This window comes from Prunus avium, chromosome 7 (assembly GCF_965620075.1).
Source record: "Prunus avium chromosome 7, drPruAviu1.hap1.1, whole genome shotgun sequence".
NCBI lineage: Eukaryota > Viridiplantae > Streptophyta > Magnoliopsida > Rosales > Rosaceae > Prunus > Prunus avium.
The window spans coordinates 4,440,543-4,455,412 of NC_142290.1; the positions used below are offsets into that span (position 1 = coordinate 4,440,543).

At 38.0% G+C, this 14,870-nt stretch overlaps 1 protein-coding gene and 2 pseudogenes across 1 annotated transcript; 1 reads left to right on the top strand and 2 right to left on the bottom strand.

Annotated features, from left to right (window-relative positions):
- Positions 1 to 1,032: 1,032 nt before the first annotated feature.
- LOC148292872 (cysteine desulfurase 1, chloroplastic-like) lies at positions 1,033 to 7,777 on the bottom strand (annotated as a pseudogene).
- A 2,069-nt stretch (positions 7,778 to 9,846) lies between these two features.
- LOC148292873 (uncharacterized) lies at positions 9,847 to 12,008 on the top strand. Its single transcript, XM_088244478.1, has 2 exons — positions 9,847 to 11,155; positions 11,265 to 12,008. The coding sequence occupies exons 1-2, from the start codon at positions 9,866 to 9,868 to the stop codon at positions 12,006 to 12,008; spliced, it is 2,034 nt and encodes a 677-aa protein (XP_088100604.1). The 5' UTR covers positions 9,847 to 9,865.
- Positions 12,009 to 12,278: 270 nt separating this feature from the next.
- On the bottom strand, positions 12,279 to 13,160 carry LOC148292874 (DNA repair protein XRCC3 homolog pseudogene; annotated as a pseudogene).
- Between the last annotated feature and the right edge of the window lie 1,710 nt (positions 13,161 to 14,870).

Sequence of the window (14,870 nt, forward strand, 5' to 3'; positions counted from 1 at the left end):
TTCTTGCATTAAATCTCTAAACCCCACATTCTCTACATGACTAAATGGAAGCTCATCACGAATAATCATCCGTGCACATGCAAGTCTAGATCTCTCCTTACTAAAGGACCAACTCGCTATACTACTCTTATCCTCCTTGCCAAATGATAAGAGTTTTTGACTTTTGGCATCTCTAAGTGGAGATGTCCTACATGTAATCTTTAAATGATACCATAAAGAAGAAGTACCATTACGGGAGTCACATCCATAATCTTGCTTACAGTACTTACATATGCACCTAGGTTCATCACCATTTGTACATTCTTCCTTCTTTATCTTATCAAAATGTTCCCACACATTAGACCGAGCTGCAGCTTTTCTTTTTAAGTTATTCTGTGGTGGAAGTGAGGAAATAGCATTTGATGAAATATCCACAGTTTGTGCAGAGGTTGGTGTAGGAGTTGAACTTACGTTTGACATAGGACTAGTAGATGAACTGAAGGTTTTTGCAATTGAAACACAAATTAATTAAATTAAACAAAAAGACATGAGTGATATTACACATAGCTTTCTGCAATTGAAACTAAAGATTAAAGCTAAATGATTCATTCCTTACAATATTTAAATACTAAGATTCCTTGTGCACATTTGAATAGTCAACATCTGTTCCAATTCATATAGCTTTAATCATTGTATTTGCCACGTTATGAACCAAAAAAGAAAGAAAAGTTGCAGGTCCTGCAACTTCTCATCTCCTTTTCGTTTTTCTTATTCTTTTCTAGACTAGAAGTTTCTTTTTCTCTAATTTTCTTCTGCTTTTGCGTAGCCTTCTTTCTTCAAGACCACCATGGTTATCATGGGGAAGCAATAAATTTTGTCTTTGGGAAGTAATTTAACAGATTTTTTGACAGATTTAAGGATAAAGTTTAAGTGAGACACTAGAATTAGTTTCATGAGACAAGATAAGTCAAAGTAAGTTTTCAAGGTCAAGGTGAGACAAACTATTGAATTGAAAATAAGAATCCCTCTCAAGTCTTAACAGATTATTGCACAAACTATACTCAGATCGTATAAGCTTACGGTGTGTGTCCGTAGAAAAGTTTATACAAAATTTACAGAAGGCTGCAAGGATGGGAAGTGTACAAGCCCCTACTTGAAAGAATTAAAGAAGCTGACTGTTTCATTGAGGGCCTGAATAAAGTCATCAATATCCTCGACAGTGTTGTACGAGTGAAGACTTGCCCGTGCCCTTGCACTCACTCCTAAATGCCAATGAAGGGGTTGCGCATAATGGTGACCTGATTGGATAGCCACTTCATGCTGGGATCACATAACTCTGTTTCCTTCCATACCTGTTGCCCAAGAAAAGTTTCCAGATATGTAGGGTGTATATTTTAGACGTTGAAAGAACACAGAGCAGCGCAAAAGACGTGTTCTGAGGGGGCTGGACCACAAATGCGAATATCAGGGACCGAACGAAGTCTATTGTATAGATATTTTGCAAGAAATATATGTAAAAATAAAAAATAAAATTGCAATCAAGTTAAGTACTACATAAACATGTGATCTTGGCGTAAAAAAGAAAAGCACAATCTTGGCATAGATTTCGTTAGCACAATCTTGGAATGGAGTCCAACTGTTTACAACAGATCAATAATCCAATTCTTTTACTTGTCCTATCTATGTGAATTGTATAGTAGTGAACCTAAACGGACAGTATTGAACTCAGCAGACCTTTATGTAAGACCACATACATGACTGCAGTCCATTGTACTCAACTCAAATGGATGTCAAATGTCAATGGAAGTCTTAAACGTTACTAGCCCTGTCAAATGCCTTTCTGGCGTCAACGCGATTTGCTTTGTATCTTTTGCATACAATTGCATACAATTACGCGATTCGCCTTTCTGCCACTAGCCCACCCTGTCAATGCAATACGATTATCTTTATTGAAGATATGGAAAGATTACAAAATATATTGTACATTATTTGTTACCTTGTATAGGAATAGTCAACTTCTCTGTTAAGGTTTGTACAAATTAGTGACTTTAACATAGGATTTAAATTACCTTCCTTAAGTAGTCTTATTGGCTTTATATATTGGCCTTCTTCTGTATTACAAACACACAAATATACGAGATATTATTTTACATGGTATCAGAGCCTACACTGGTCTCTGTTAACCTCCTTTCAAGCCTCTCTTCACCCTACAATCACTATATCTCTTGACCAGTCAGTCATGGCTGCTAATCAATCATCATCTCAGAAGCCTTTTTATCATTGCAATTTTTGCAAACTTGATGGTCACTCTCAATCATGCTGCCGGAAAAATCCTGCCATAAAATCTTATATGCTTTGTAAGTTTTGTGATGTTGCAGGGCACACTGAATCTCATTGTCAGAAGAAGAACATGTATTCTTCTTCGAGTACTGCTTGTACTGGTTCCTTTGCTGCTATGACCACCAACACATTGGCTGCACCATCGCTGACTTCAGAACAATATAGTCAGCTTATTGCCTTGTTACCCTATGGTAAAAATAATTCTGTAGCCAATCTGGCAGGTAACCCATTATGTTTTAATTCATCTTTCAATATTGGTTCTTGGATCATCGATTCCGGTGCCACAGATCATATGGTTTCCTATGCTAATTTTTTAGAAAGCATGACCACACTTAACACTGCACCCATCAAATTGCCAACAGGACAAACATCCAACATCACTCATATTGGCTCTGCCACACCTTTACCATCCTTGCCTCTAAAAAATGTTTTCCTAGTCCCCAATTTTCGATTCAATCTTTTGTCTGTTAGCAAAATCACTAAACTACTTAATTGCTCCATTACCTTTTATTCTGATCATTGTGTTTTGTAGGACTTGAATTCGAAGAGGTTGATTGGTAAGGGCAAGGAACGTGGTGGTCTTTATTACCTAGCCCCCGATGTGCCTTCCATTGCTAATTCTGCTGTCTCTTCCCCAAATTTTAGTCTGTGGCACTGGCGCTTAGGACATCCATCCAAGTGTACTCTTCCTTATTTACAAAGTTTGAATTCAAAAATTTCTTTTGATAATAATCATGCTTGCACTATTTGCCCTTTGGCTAAACATTGTCGGCTTTCTTTTCCTTTAAGCACTATATCAACAAATGCTTGCTTCGATTTAATACATTGTGATGTTTGGGGACCTTATTCCGTTTCTTCAATTTCTGGTGCTAAATATTTTTTAACCATAATTGATGATTTTTCTCGTAGTACTTGGCTTTATTTAATGCAGCATAAATCAGAAGTTAATACCTACTTACCACATTTTTTTGCTATGGTCAAAACACAATTTAATTGTTCTATTAGTCAAGTTCGTACTGACAATGGAACTGAATTTTTTAATCACACATTGAACCAATATTTTTCTTCACTTGGTCTTATTCATCAACATAGTTGTGTGGCAACACCACAACAAAATGGTGTCGTTGAAAGAAAACATCGTTATCTTTTAAATATTGCTCGTTCCCTTCCTTTTCAATCAAATTTACCTATTTCTTTTTGGGGTGATTGTGTTCTTACTGCTGCTTATCTAATTAATCGTTTACCCACCAAAATCTTACATGGGAAAACACCTTATAAAATTCTTTTCAACAAAGCACCTTCTTATACCCACCTACGAATTTTTGGTTGTCTTTGTTATGGTCATAACTTGTCTCCCCATTCTCATAAATTTGATAAAACAGCAAAACCAGTTATCTTTATTGGTTATCCACCTTTTCAAAAGGCTTATAAAATATATGATCTTGAAACAAAGAAAATTTACACTTCTAGAGATGTCACTTTTTACGAAACTATTTTTCCTTATAATTTATCACAAAATAACCACACTTTACTTGGTGTTTTACCCATTCCTGCAACAGATTTTGAACATTCCCACCTTCCTTTAGCTTCCGCTCATCCACTTACCTCACCAGATTTATCTAACCCAGAAACACAAGCCACTCCAGACACTAACACGTCTCCCTCTACTCCACCCACCAACATACCTTTTTCTCCCTCACCAACCAACATACTTTCTTCTCTCCCATCTCTTTTGCCTCCATCTCCCACCTAAACACCTACACCAGCCATCACAAATTCCAATACTTCCTCTGCCATTATAGCACCTCCCTCATCTCCTCCCCCTCGTAGTCGCAAACCACCTAGTTACCTTAATGATTATCACTGCTACCAATCTCAAGCAAGCTCTTCGATTTCAGGTCCGCATGGCACCAGGTACCCTTTATCCCATTATTTATCTTATGACAAATTCTCTATTAAACATCAAAGTTTTCTTGCTTCTATTACTACCATTGTTGAGCCTAACACTTTTGATGAAGCCACTAAATACCCTAAATGGCGTAAAGCTATGCAAAGTGAACTTGCTGCCTTGGAAGCTAATCATACATGGACCCTCATGGCCTTGCCTGCTCATAAAAAAGTCATTGGCTGCAAGTGGGTCTATAAAATAAAACGGCATTCTGATGGCACTATTGAACGATGCAAAGCTCGCCTCGTCGCCAAGGGATATACGCAAATGGAAGGGATTGATTATCATGAAACTTTTTCTCCTGTTGCCAAGCTTACCACTGTTCGTGTTTTATTATCTTTGGCCGCTGCCAAGGGTTGGTGTCTTCAACAATTAGACGTCAACAATGCCTTTCTTCATGGTGATTTACATGAAGAGGTTTACATGCAGCTCCCTCCAGGTTATCACGGCAAAGGGGGAAATATGGTGTGCCGTCTTAACAAATCACTTTATGGATTAAAGCAAGCTTCTCGGTGTTGGTTTGCAAAATTCTCCAAAGCATTACTTGATGCGGGATTTTCTCAATCTAAAGCAGATTACTCCCTTTTCTATCATCACAAAGGGAAGTCATCCATTTTCTTGCTTGTATATGTTGACGATATTATTATTACAGGTACCGATGCTGCTACTATATCAATTATCAAGAATTTGTTGCATCAACGTTTTCATTTAAAAGACCTTGGTGATTTAAAATACTTCCTTGGGATAGAAGTGTCTCGTTCTTCAAAGGGATTGTATTTGAGCCAACGGAAGTATGCACTTGACATTTTGAAAGACTCAAGTCTTATTGGTGCACGTCCTACTTTCTTCCCCCATGGAACAAAATCTCAAGTTAAACAATGAAGATGGAGAACTATTACATAATCCAGAAACCTATAGAAGATTGGTGGGTCGCTTGATATATCTCACCATCACCAGGCCAGACATTGTTCATACAGTTCATATTTTGAGCCAATTCATGCAAAGCCCCCGTACAACTCATAAAGATGCTGCAGATCGATTATTACGTTATTTGAAAGGGACTCCAGGCCAAGGGATTCTGTTATCATCTTCTAATAATTTTCAATTGAGAGCCTACTATGATTCTAATTGGGCTAGCTGTCCAATGACAAGGAGGTCGACTACAGGTTACTTTGTACTTCTTGGAGAAAGTCCTATCTCATGGAAAACAAAGAAGCAAGATACTGTATCACGCTCATCAGCTGAAGCAGAATATAGAGCGATGGCTATGGCAACTTGTGAACTCCAATGGTTACGATATTTACTTTATGATCTTGGTCTGTCACACACCACACCAAGCTTACTTTATTGTGACAACCAAGCTGCTTTATACATCGCAGCTAATCCAGTATATCACGAGCGCACCAAGCATATTGAGATCGATTGTCATGTTGTTTGAGAGAAGATTCAAAATGGTTCTTTACGTACTGCCTATATTCCTTCAAAGGAGCAACTCGCAGATGTCTTCACCAAGTCTTTAGGTAAAGATCAATTCCAACGACTCAAAAACAAGCTGGCTATTCTTTATCTCCATACTCCAGCTTGAGGGGGAATATTGAAGATATGGAAAGATTACAAAATATATTGTACATTATTTGTTACCTTGTATAGGAATAGTCAACTTCTCTGTTAAGGCTTGTACAAATTAGTGCCTTTAACTTAGGATTTAAATTACCTTCCTTAAGTAGTCTTATTGGCTTTATATATTGGCCTTCTTCTGTATTACAAACACACAAATATACGAGATATTATTTTACAATCTTTTCCACTGCAATAGTTTCTCTTTCAGTTACTACAATTAACCAAAAGAAAAGCCCTGCAACAAAACAGTATAAACCAGATACATAGAACAAGAAACTCAAGAGGCAGAAGAATTCAACTTACCTCATAATCATGTATTGTTTGCATACCAAATCCTGATAGCTAATCAGTAGCTGCTCCTAACCCAATTGCTGGTGTTCCAGCCTAAACCTCAAATCTAGTTTAGGCAATGAGGGACAATTACAAAAGGACATATCAGAAGGTGGCACAAATCAGTGTATAATTAATGTAGATAAAGGAATCAAGCTTGACAAGATAAGAGCACGAATAAAATGTGCCTAAGAGCAACCACGCTCATAAAGAGCGATCTGCTTCAAGAAAAAGCTAAAAATTTCACCGGATAAGGAAAAAACTGACATTCCTTTAAGGTAATGGGAAACGAGATCAGGACATATGATTTATCAAAAAAACAAGGCCCAATGTATGTAGAACGCAGCAAGAATATTTGTGTGCACTTGCATATGAGCTACTTTACTACTGAAGGTCAGTTTTATTGACTAACATGCACAGAGGACCTACTTTACTACTTCACCATAAGCATCTTCTGGTCTTGATATTCTTGCGAGCAGGACTTGTTGTATTCAAATTCATCTATCAAGGTGACAATTAAACACAGAGATAATTCGGACAATAACTTCAAAGTGGTAACAAAGCTGCTGTTCTCATTGCATTTAATTTAAACATAAAGTTTTCGAGGTAGGCGAATTCACCAACCTAGATGGAGGTTCTGCATAGGTGGAATGATCTAGGAATACATCAGATATCATTTCACCAACACCTAGAAAGAGAGGTGAACATTATAGTCAACTTCAAATTACACAGAAGCCATTGCTGTCTTAGATAGAGATATAAAAAAGCAACTGAACTTTCAAATAAGAAGCTTACCTAAAAATGGAGGCATGGCGGACAAGAGATCACTCTCTCTTTCCATATAAGAATCCGACGCCTGTAGGCTGTAGGCCCACACATCTGAGGCATGTTTGTTCTTCGCTTCATATACTTTCCTTGCCCATAAGGCTAGGTTACAGTACATAAGGCAGTATCCTAACCTTGTGAGAAGAAGCAACAAGAAAGTCAGCATTCATTAGTTTCTTCGTTGTGAAGTCGGTTATTTAGGGAGGCAGGTTTATCATGGAGGAATTTTGAGTCCTGTGGTGCTCTGCTTAGTGAAAGATTTGAAGTTTTTCGGTGGCAATTGAATTTTTCTCTTTAAAAAAAATATAAAATAAAAAAATTCTGCACATCAACCACCATATGTGGAACACTCTGACATGCATCTACAAGCACGTGTGCACCAACATCATGAGCACAAAGAACAATATCTTTGATAGGAAGAGTACAGCACCTACGTGCATCAATCAATAACACTATAAAAGAATTCACTCAAATAACAGTTTGATGCATTCATAAGCATTATTCAGAAAGAAGAACAATTTGATTGGACCTATGGAACTTGTTAGTCTCCATCCGATGAGATAAGAATAAACAACAATGACCTGAGTAAAGGATAGTTTAAATTTTGATTCGTAAGATTATGGCCACTCCTTCCAATGTCATCATAGATTTGACTTTTGATTCAATCTTCTTCACCCTCTGCCTCTCTCTACTGGATAGTTTAAATTAAAAAGTTCCAAGAACCAGCGCAACATAATGGATTGTTTAAATTAAAAAGTTTAGGGATTACAGCCACAAATCCTTAATTCCACCAAAATCTTGCCAATTCCAATTCTACCCAAAAATGTAATTTTCAGCTAAGAAAATAATATGCTTGGAAAAACAAAAAACTAAAGAAAATAAGCAGGATTAAGCATTTAGAATGGGGGTGGGAGAATCAGAGAAACGCACTGAAATTTATTTATTTTTTAAATTGTAGTGACTAAAACAGTCAACTTTGGGTTAAAAATCAAATCGGACTGGCTTCGGTTTCAATTTTACTCTAATAAAAACTGAATAAAAAAATGCAATCAAATAGGATTGATTGGTCTGATTTGGTGTGGTTTTCACCTTCTAAAATAATCATAATAATAAGTTTGCCTGAAAAGAGAATTTGAACCGGTCGAATTATCGATTTCTAAATCAAAACGGGTGTTTTACTCAAACCGAACTGGTTTACTCAATTTTCTTATTTATTGTAAATTCTTACCTTTTCCCATACTATTACACCTCTCCCCATCATATCAAACACTTCATATAAAATCCTAATCTCTCTGAGATTTTGAAGGCCCAGGACGATACCGAAAATAGAACCTATGTATTTATACCTCCACACAACAAAAATCATTTAATTTTTACTTGCATGTGTGTCCATAGAAAAATAAAAATTGGAAACTTTTATAAATAAATAAAGAAAAGTTTAGATATACAGATATAATTTATGTTTTGTATATAAGCAAGGATTAAAAAAATTCAAAAACTGAAGTACTAAAGAAGAACCATTCACTTCAACCTAAAAATAAAGGAAGAAACATTTATAATAGTGGGATTCGAACCTAGGTGTGATTGGAATTAAAACACTGCCTAAACCACTGGTGTCGGAGTAAACTTCAGTACCAATGCTGCAGTTATCTATATAAGTAGTAAAGTATCTAACCTCATATAAAAAAAAATTAAAATTGGGGCCCTCCCTTAAGCCAGGGCCCAGGGCGGTCGAACTTCCCATCCTGGCTCAGGGTCGACACTGCTCATAACAAATGAGATTTTGACACTTGTCAATTTCATTTAACTTTTTCATTTTATGAAATTCTTTTAATTTTCTTTGTTTTGAAATTTGATAAGTGTTAAAATCCCATTTGCTTTGAGGAGGAGGTCCTCCTTAATTTTAAGGAAACAAAAATATGGTCACGTAGTACATCTTGTACACTGTTATAATATAAGTGGATATATAGGGGGGGAGGAAATAAACTAGGGAAATAGCGGTATATACCCCTAATTTTATAATCTTAACTAAAAATACCACTCCCCCCCCCCCCCAATATTTGTACAACTATCACCTATAAATATAAAATTATTGTCCACTTATTGCTGAATTTTCACAACTTCAGAAATTTTGTTCTCTCTTAGGTCACTCAGCTCTCTCTCTCTCTCTGGCACAGCTCTCTTTCTGTTTGGTTTCTGTCTAAAGCAGCTCGCTGTGTCTCTCTTGGCTCTCTCTCTCTTGGCTCTCTCTGTGTCTAGCACAACTCTGTGTCTCTCTCTTTGCTCTCTTTCTCATAGCGCAGCTCTTTCTCTCTCTAGCTTCGTTATGTATCTTTCTCCCTCTATTCGGTCTCTTGCTCTCTGTTTGGAAACGCGAACCCCTCCCTTTAGGTATGTCTTCTGAATAGCTGCTTGCAACCTTGAAGCTTTAGTGGATTGCCGACCTCGAAAAGGTAGTGTTGATGGTTATTTTCTTAAAATTAGTGGGATTATGTGAAATGGGTTATATTTGGATTGTTTCGGTTTTGTTGAATATTCATGCTCAGTCATCTGGGTTTGTACCAATTGCACTTAGATTGGTCTGGATATGTGAATCTTGAAACTTGGGATTTTCCATTTGATGTAGTATATCTGTATAGTGTGATTGCTGATGTGTTACTGTTGTACTGCTGTTGCGTTCCTCTTATTTCACTGTCGTATTGCTGTTGTGTTGATGTTATATTGCTATTATAATGCTTTTATATTGTTGTTATATTGCTATTGTATTGTATGGTTATTGTAGTTATATTGTGTTAATGAAATGTTGTTTTGTCATGGTCAGAAATGGAGACAATTGTTATTCTCGTGTGCTACAATGGAAAATGGGTCACCTCGAAGAAGATGTGCAAATACGAAGGGGGTGAGTCAAAAGGCTTAATAGTTCCACGGACCATCAAATTTGCTGAACTGTTGGACCGTGTGCATCAGATTCGTAATACAAACGGCAGGGAAGACAAGGTTAGCTTAAAATTCTCAATTTTGGTGGCCTCGAATGAGTGGAAGCACATAAAGATTGAGGACGATGATGATGTCAAATTTTTTATGAAGTACAATTGTGAGGTAACACCTTCAAAACTAGCTCCCTTACTCGTGAGTATAGAAGATAAAGGACTGAGAAATGATGTAGTTGATAGTATGCATATGACGACAGATAGTAGTCGGATGGGTCGTTCTTCGGTTGGCATTGTTGAAAGCAATCAAGTAACTTGGAATAATACAAATGGCACTGATGTGGGAGGTGAAATAGGGACAGATTTTATGGATATGATTGATTTTAGCGAGGTGGATCAGATGCATGGTGGTGATAATGGTACTGAAAGAAATGAAGTGTCAGTGTACTCTGCCCCTCCTATTTTGGGCTGCTTGAACACATCTGCCCAACTGCCAATAATGCGTTTAGGAGGAGAATCTGAACCCATTCGTGAACATTATTCGAATGAAATAGGTGAACAGAACCGGTACAATGAAGCCGGTGTAAATGATGGAGAAGCATATTTGGATGGGGGGTTTTCGCGAAGTCATTGGAATCCGAAAATTACAGTTGGGCAAATTTTCTCTACTAAGAAAGCATTGTTGACGGAGTTACAGTTGATGGCATTAAGAGGCCACTTTGAATTTAAGGTGCAATCGTCTTGCAGTAAGAGGTTGGTTGTGGTTTGTTGTCAACGTCCATGCCCATGGCGAGTCCGAGCATCGAGATTTGGAGATAACAGCTTCATGATTGTGAGGTGTACAACTATCCATAAATGTGATTTGAGGGTTGTAAGTGACAACCATCGTCAAGCAACTGCAGCACTTGTAGCCACTTCATTTAAAAGGAAGTTTAAGGATTCTCGGACAATATACACACCAAGTGACATTATGAGAGATGTGAAACACAACTTTGGTTTCAGCATCCATTATTCGAAAGCTTGGAAAGCAAGGGAGTTAGCTCTATTGTCCATTAGAGGATCAGCGGAGGAGGCATATTATATCCTTCCAGCTTATTGCTATGAATTGGAGCGTATGAATCCCGGCACAAAAACACACATCCAAACTGATGAGAACAATCACTTTGTGTATTTATTTATGGCGGTTGGCGCATGTATTAGAGGGTTTCGTTCTTCCATGCGCCCAGCATTCATTATTTGAGAAGGCTGCGAAATCTTATTCCATTGCTGAATTTGATTGTCATTTTCGCAAGATCAAGCAAAAGGAACATGTTGCTCAATATCTTGAAGATTTAGGGTTACATAAGTGGTCTAGAGCTCACATGGATGGACGCCGCTACAATATAATGACAACAAATATTGCGGAGTCAATCAACTCAGTCCTTAGGTTTGCAAGGATGATGCCAGTGGTTCATTTGATAGGGGAAATTATGAATCTCCTTGTGAAATGGTTCACCGAACGTCGTGACTTGGCTTTGAATTGCACAACAACATTGTGCCCCAATTTTGGAGAGAAGAAGTTGAGGAACAGGTTGGAGGATGCTGCAAGGATGAATGTGGTTAAAGTAAATCATGCACAGTATAATGTTTTAGACGGTTATATGGATGGCCTCGTAGATTTGACGAACAACAGTTGTAGTTGTAGAAAGTTTCAGCTTGAGCAGCTACCTTGCAAGCATGTAGTTGCAGTTTGCCGCTTCTTGAAAGTAAATGTATACTCAAAGGCTTCTCGGTATTACACTCGGAAAACTTGGATGGATGCTTATTCGGATAGCATCTACCCGGTACAGCCTCACGGAAGGTGGGATATTCCTGAAGATGTTCGAAGTCAAGTTGTGCTGCCTCACATGGCAAGGGTCATGCCAGGCAGACGAAAGAAGTTAAGAATTCCCTCGCACGGAGAGGGCACCATTACAAGAAAGTGCTCAAGGTGTGGTTCCGGAGGCCACAATAAAAGCACCTGTAAAAACAATATTCCATTGCGCAATGTATCTTAGACAATATGATTTGTGTTGCTTTGGTAGGTCATGTAAACTTTACTTTTATTTGTGGTGGGTTTCGTGTTATGTTGAATGGGAATTGTTTTAAATTTGCATAATTTGGGTTGCATTGCTACAGCATGCTGTATTGCTTCCAGATTGCTATTTTATTGCACTGGTATTGCTTCCAGATTGCTATTATAATTTGAGTGCGAAATTAAAAGGCCTGGAATGTAATTCCAAAAGGATCCAAAACATTAAAGTTCTTAGAATTCCTTTATTACACAGTTACCCTGATACTCCGACTAAACCTTCTTTTCTGATTACAAATTCAGTGGATGCATAGGCCAGATGTGGGGCAAATACAAGGTGAAATGTCCTATGTGTTTGACTACATATAGTTGTTGAAGGAGCATTACGAATGTTAACCCCAATAGATTGCTCATGTCTTGCCAAGAACACTCTTGAATTTATGCAATGTGCCTAAGCCAGTCCCAAAGCTGGACTCACCCGTCTGCCTGATGTGTCCAGGGACTCCAAGTTTCCCAACCTCACCCCATTCACTCCATCATGTGGCCCAATAAAATCCACCACTTGGTTGGTGACAACCACCGCCAACCCAAACTTATTTGCTAAACCCTTCAATGTCCTAGATATGTTGAAGAACAATTCAGACCGCCGTTTCAAATCTGCCGGTGTTGTCTGATACTGTGATCGGAACAATGCACCAATGGAATCAATGACAATGAGTTTGACAGGTAGGCGGGTGTGATCAATGGCAATAAATGCTTCTATGTCTCCAAGGACATGGATGAGTTCTTGAGCATCATGAACACCACGAACATATATGTCTTCCAATGGCTCCAACCTTATTAAGTTGGGGTATGATGCATGATAAAGGTTGCCTAGTTGTTGCAATCGACGAAATGAGAAGCTAAATTCTGTGAATATGTAGACGGAGGAGCCCCCTAGTCCGCCATGTGAGGGTGGGAGCTGAGCTCGTACCGTAAGTTGGAGACAAAGCTGCGTCTTCCCGGAACCACTCTCCCCTACCAATTCTGTTATGGAGTTGCAGGGTATCCCACCCCCCAAGCAGTGATCTAGTATTAGGCATCCAATGGATAATTTAGGGGTTGAAAGAGGAAGGAGCATGAGGTTTTGGGGTGTCATGTTTCTGTAATTTAGGGGGGGATGTGATGGTGCCACAAGGCATGCATTATATATATAGAGTTCATTTTGAAGGTCTGTAATGTAGGCCATATGTCTTTTAAGGGATGTATACTTCATCCTTTTTCCAGGTTGTAATGACTTTTTTTTTTGTTTTTCACCAAATTGTTGAGGACCAAATAATTTGAAAAACATTCTGATGCAGTACGTACTGTAATAGGATCATATTGTAACTCTATCATCTCTCTATTGTACTCTTATTGACATAATATTGTCATTATACCCTTGTTTATTGTATAGTTATTGCTGCTATTTCGCCACTCAACTGGACACCGATAAACTGTATACGCACAAATACAAAAAGAGGCATGATCATTCCATAAAATCCTATTTCCAAACTTACATAATACAACAACAGGCCACCCCATGGTTACATAATACAAAAAGACGCCACCTCATAGTTCCATTTCCCTGCTGTTGACAAATTCGAAGTTTGCATACTGTTCAAGTGCGGCGACCACGACCCATGAAATTCATGACCCCGCCCACAGTGATGTTGGCCCAGTTTCCTGCCGGATCCACTATTTTTGCAAACTTACGAAATAGTTCAAATCCCCTTTCCACTTGTTCTTGCTTCAACTTGGCCATTTCTTCTGATTCCTTGAATACCATAATTGCAGTGGTAGGGGCAATTTCAATTTTTCCTTTGATTGCCTTTATATGTACGAGATGCATGCGGGCATGATAACGAGAGCGAATTTTGCACTTTTTTATGACATCCCATCTAGCTTGGCCCTCCACAATTTTTGATACTATGTCTGCATGGAGATTTTTCCAAAACATGGTATTGCGTCGACACTGCTGCATGCCATGGACCAAGTCTGCAGTGAGTGAATTGGGTGACTTGGCTTCTGTTTCAGTCTCCCCTCCTTCAGTAATTGAAAGCGTTGGGTTTGGTGTGAGGTTATGGTCCATGGTCTTCGATATTTATTGTAGGCTGGTGTATGACTTAATTGGAAAAAAGAGGGACTAAATGTGATGGGAGTGAAATCAGTGGGGAAGGTAATGGCTGCAAGCAGGAGTTAATGTGATGGAAGCTTTGATTTCAAACAGCTGGGTTTTTTAATATAGGCAGGTTTTAATGACCTGGAGTAACAGAGACAGTTAGTGGCGGGAGGGATTAGGGGGAGTCATTGGCGGGATAGTATTGGGCGGGAGTTATTACCCAGTTGACTGTATGCCTTTTTGTAATATATTTCTATTTTGGATGTTCCGAAGTTGGTAATTTTCCCATTATGTAATTCAAATAAGGGATTTGCCTATTTGCCTAATTGATCAACTCATTCAAATTGACCAATATGGTTATTGTCTTATTTTGCATTTCAGCAATCTCAATTCGTTTCCATTTTTCCATTATTCATATTTTCCTATTTTCCATGTGTCATCCAATTATGCAATTATCAAATTATCCATTTTTTCATTATTTGTGCCTATTTTTTCCTATTTTGCAATTTCCCAAGTTTCCTTTTGTTCTATTTCCAGTTTGCCAATTTTTCAATGTTCCTATTTTCCCATTATGTAATTAAAAAAAGTTGCCTACTTTGCCTAATTGAGAAAGTAATTAAAATTGTCCAATATGGTAATTGTAATTCGTTTCCAATTTTCCTTTTTTCCATGTGTCCCTGTTTCCTATTTCCATTTATCCAATTTTCA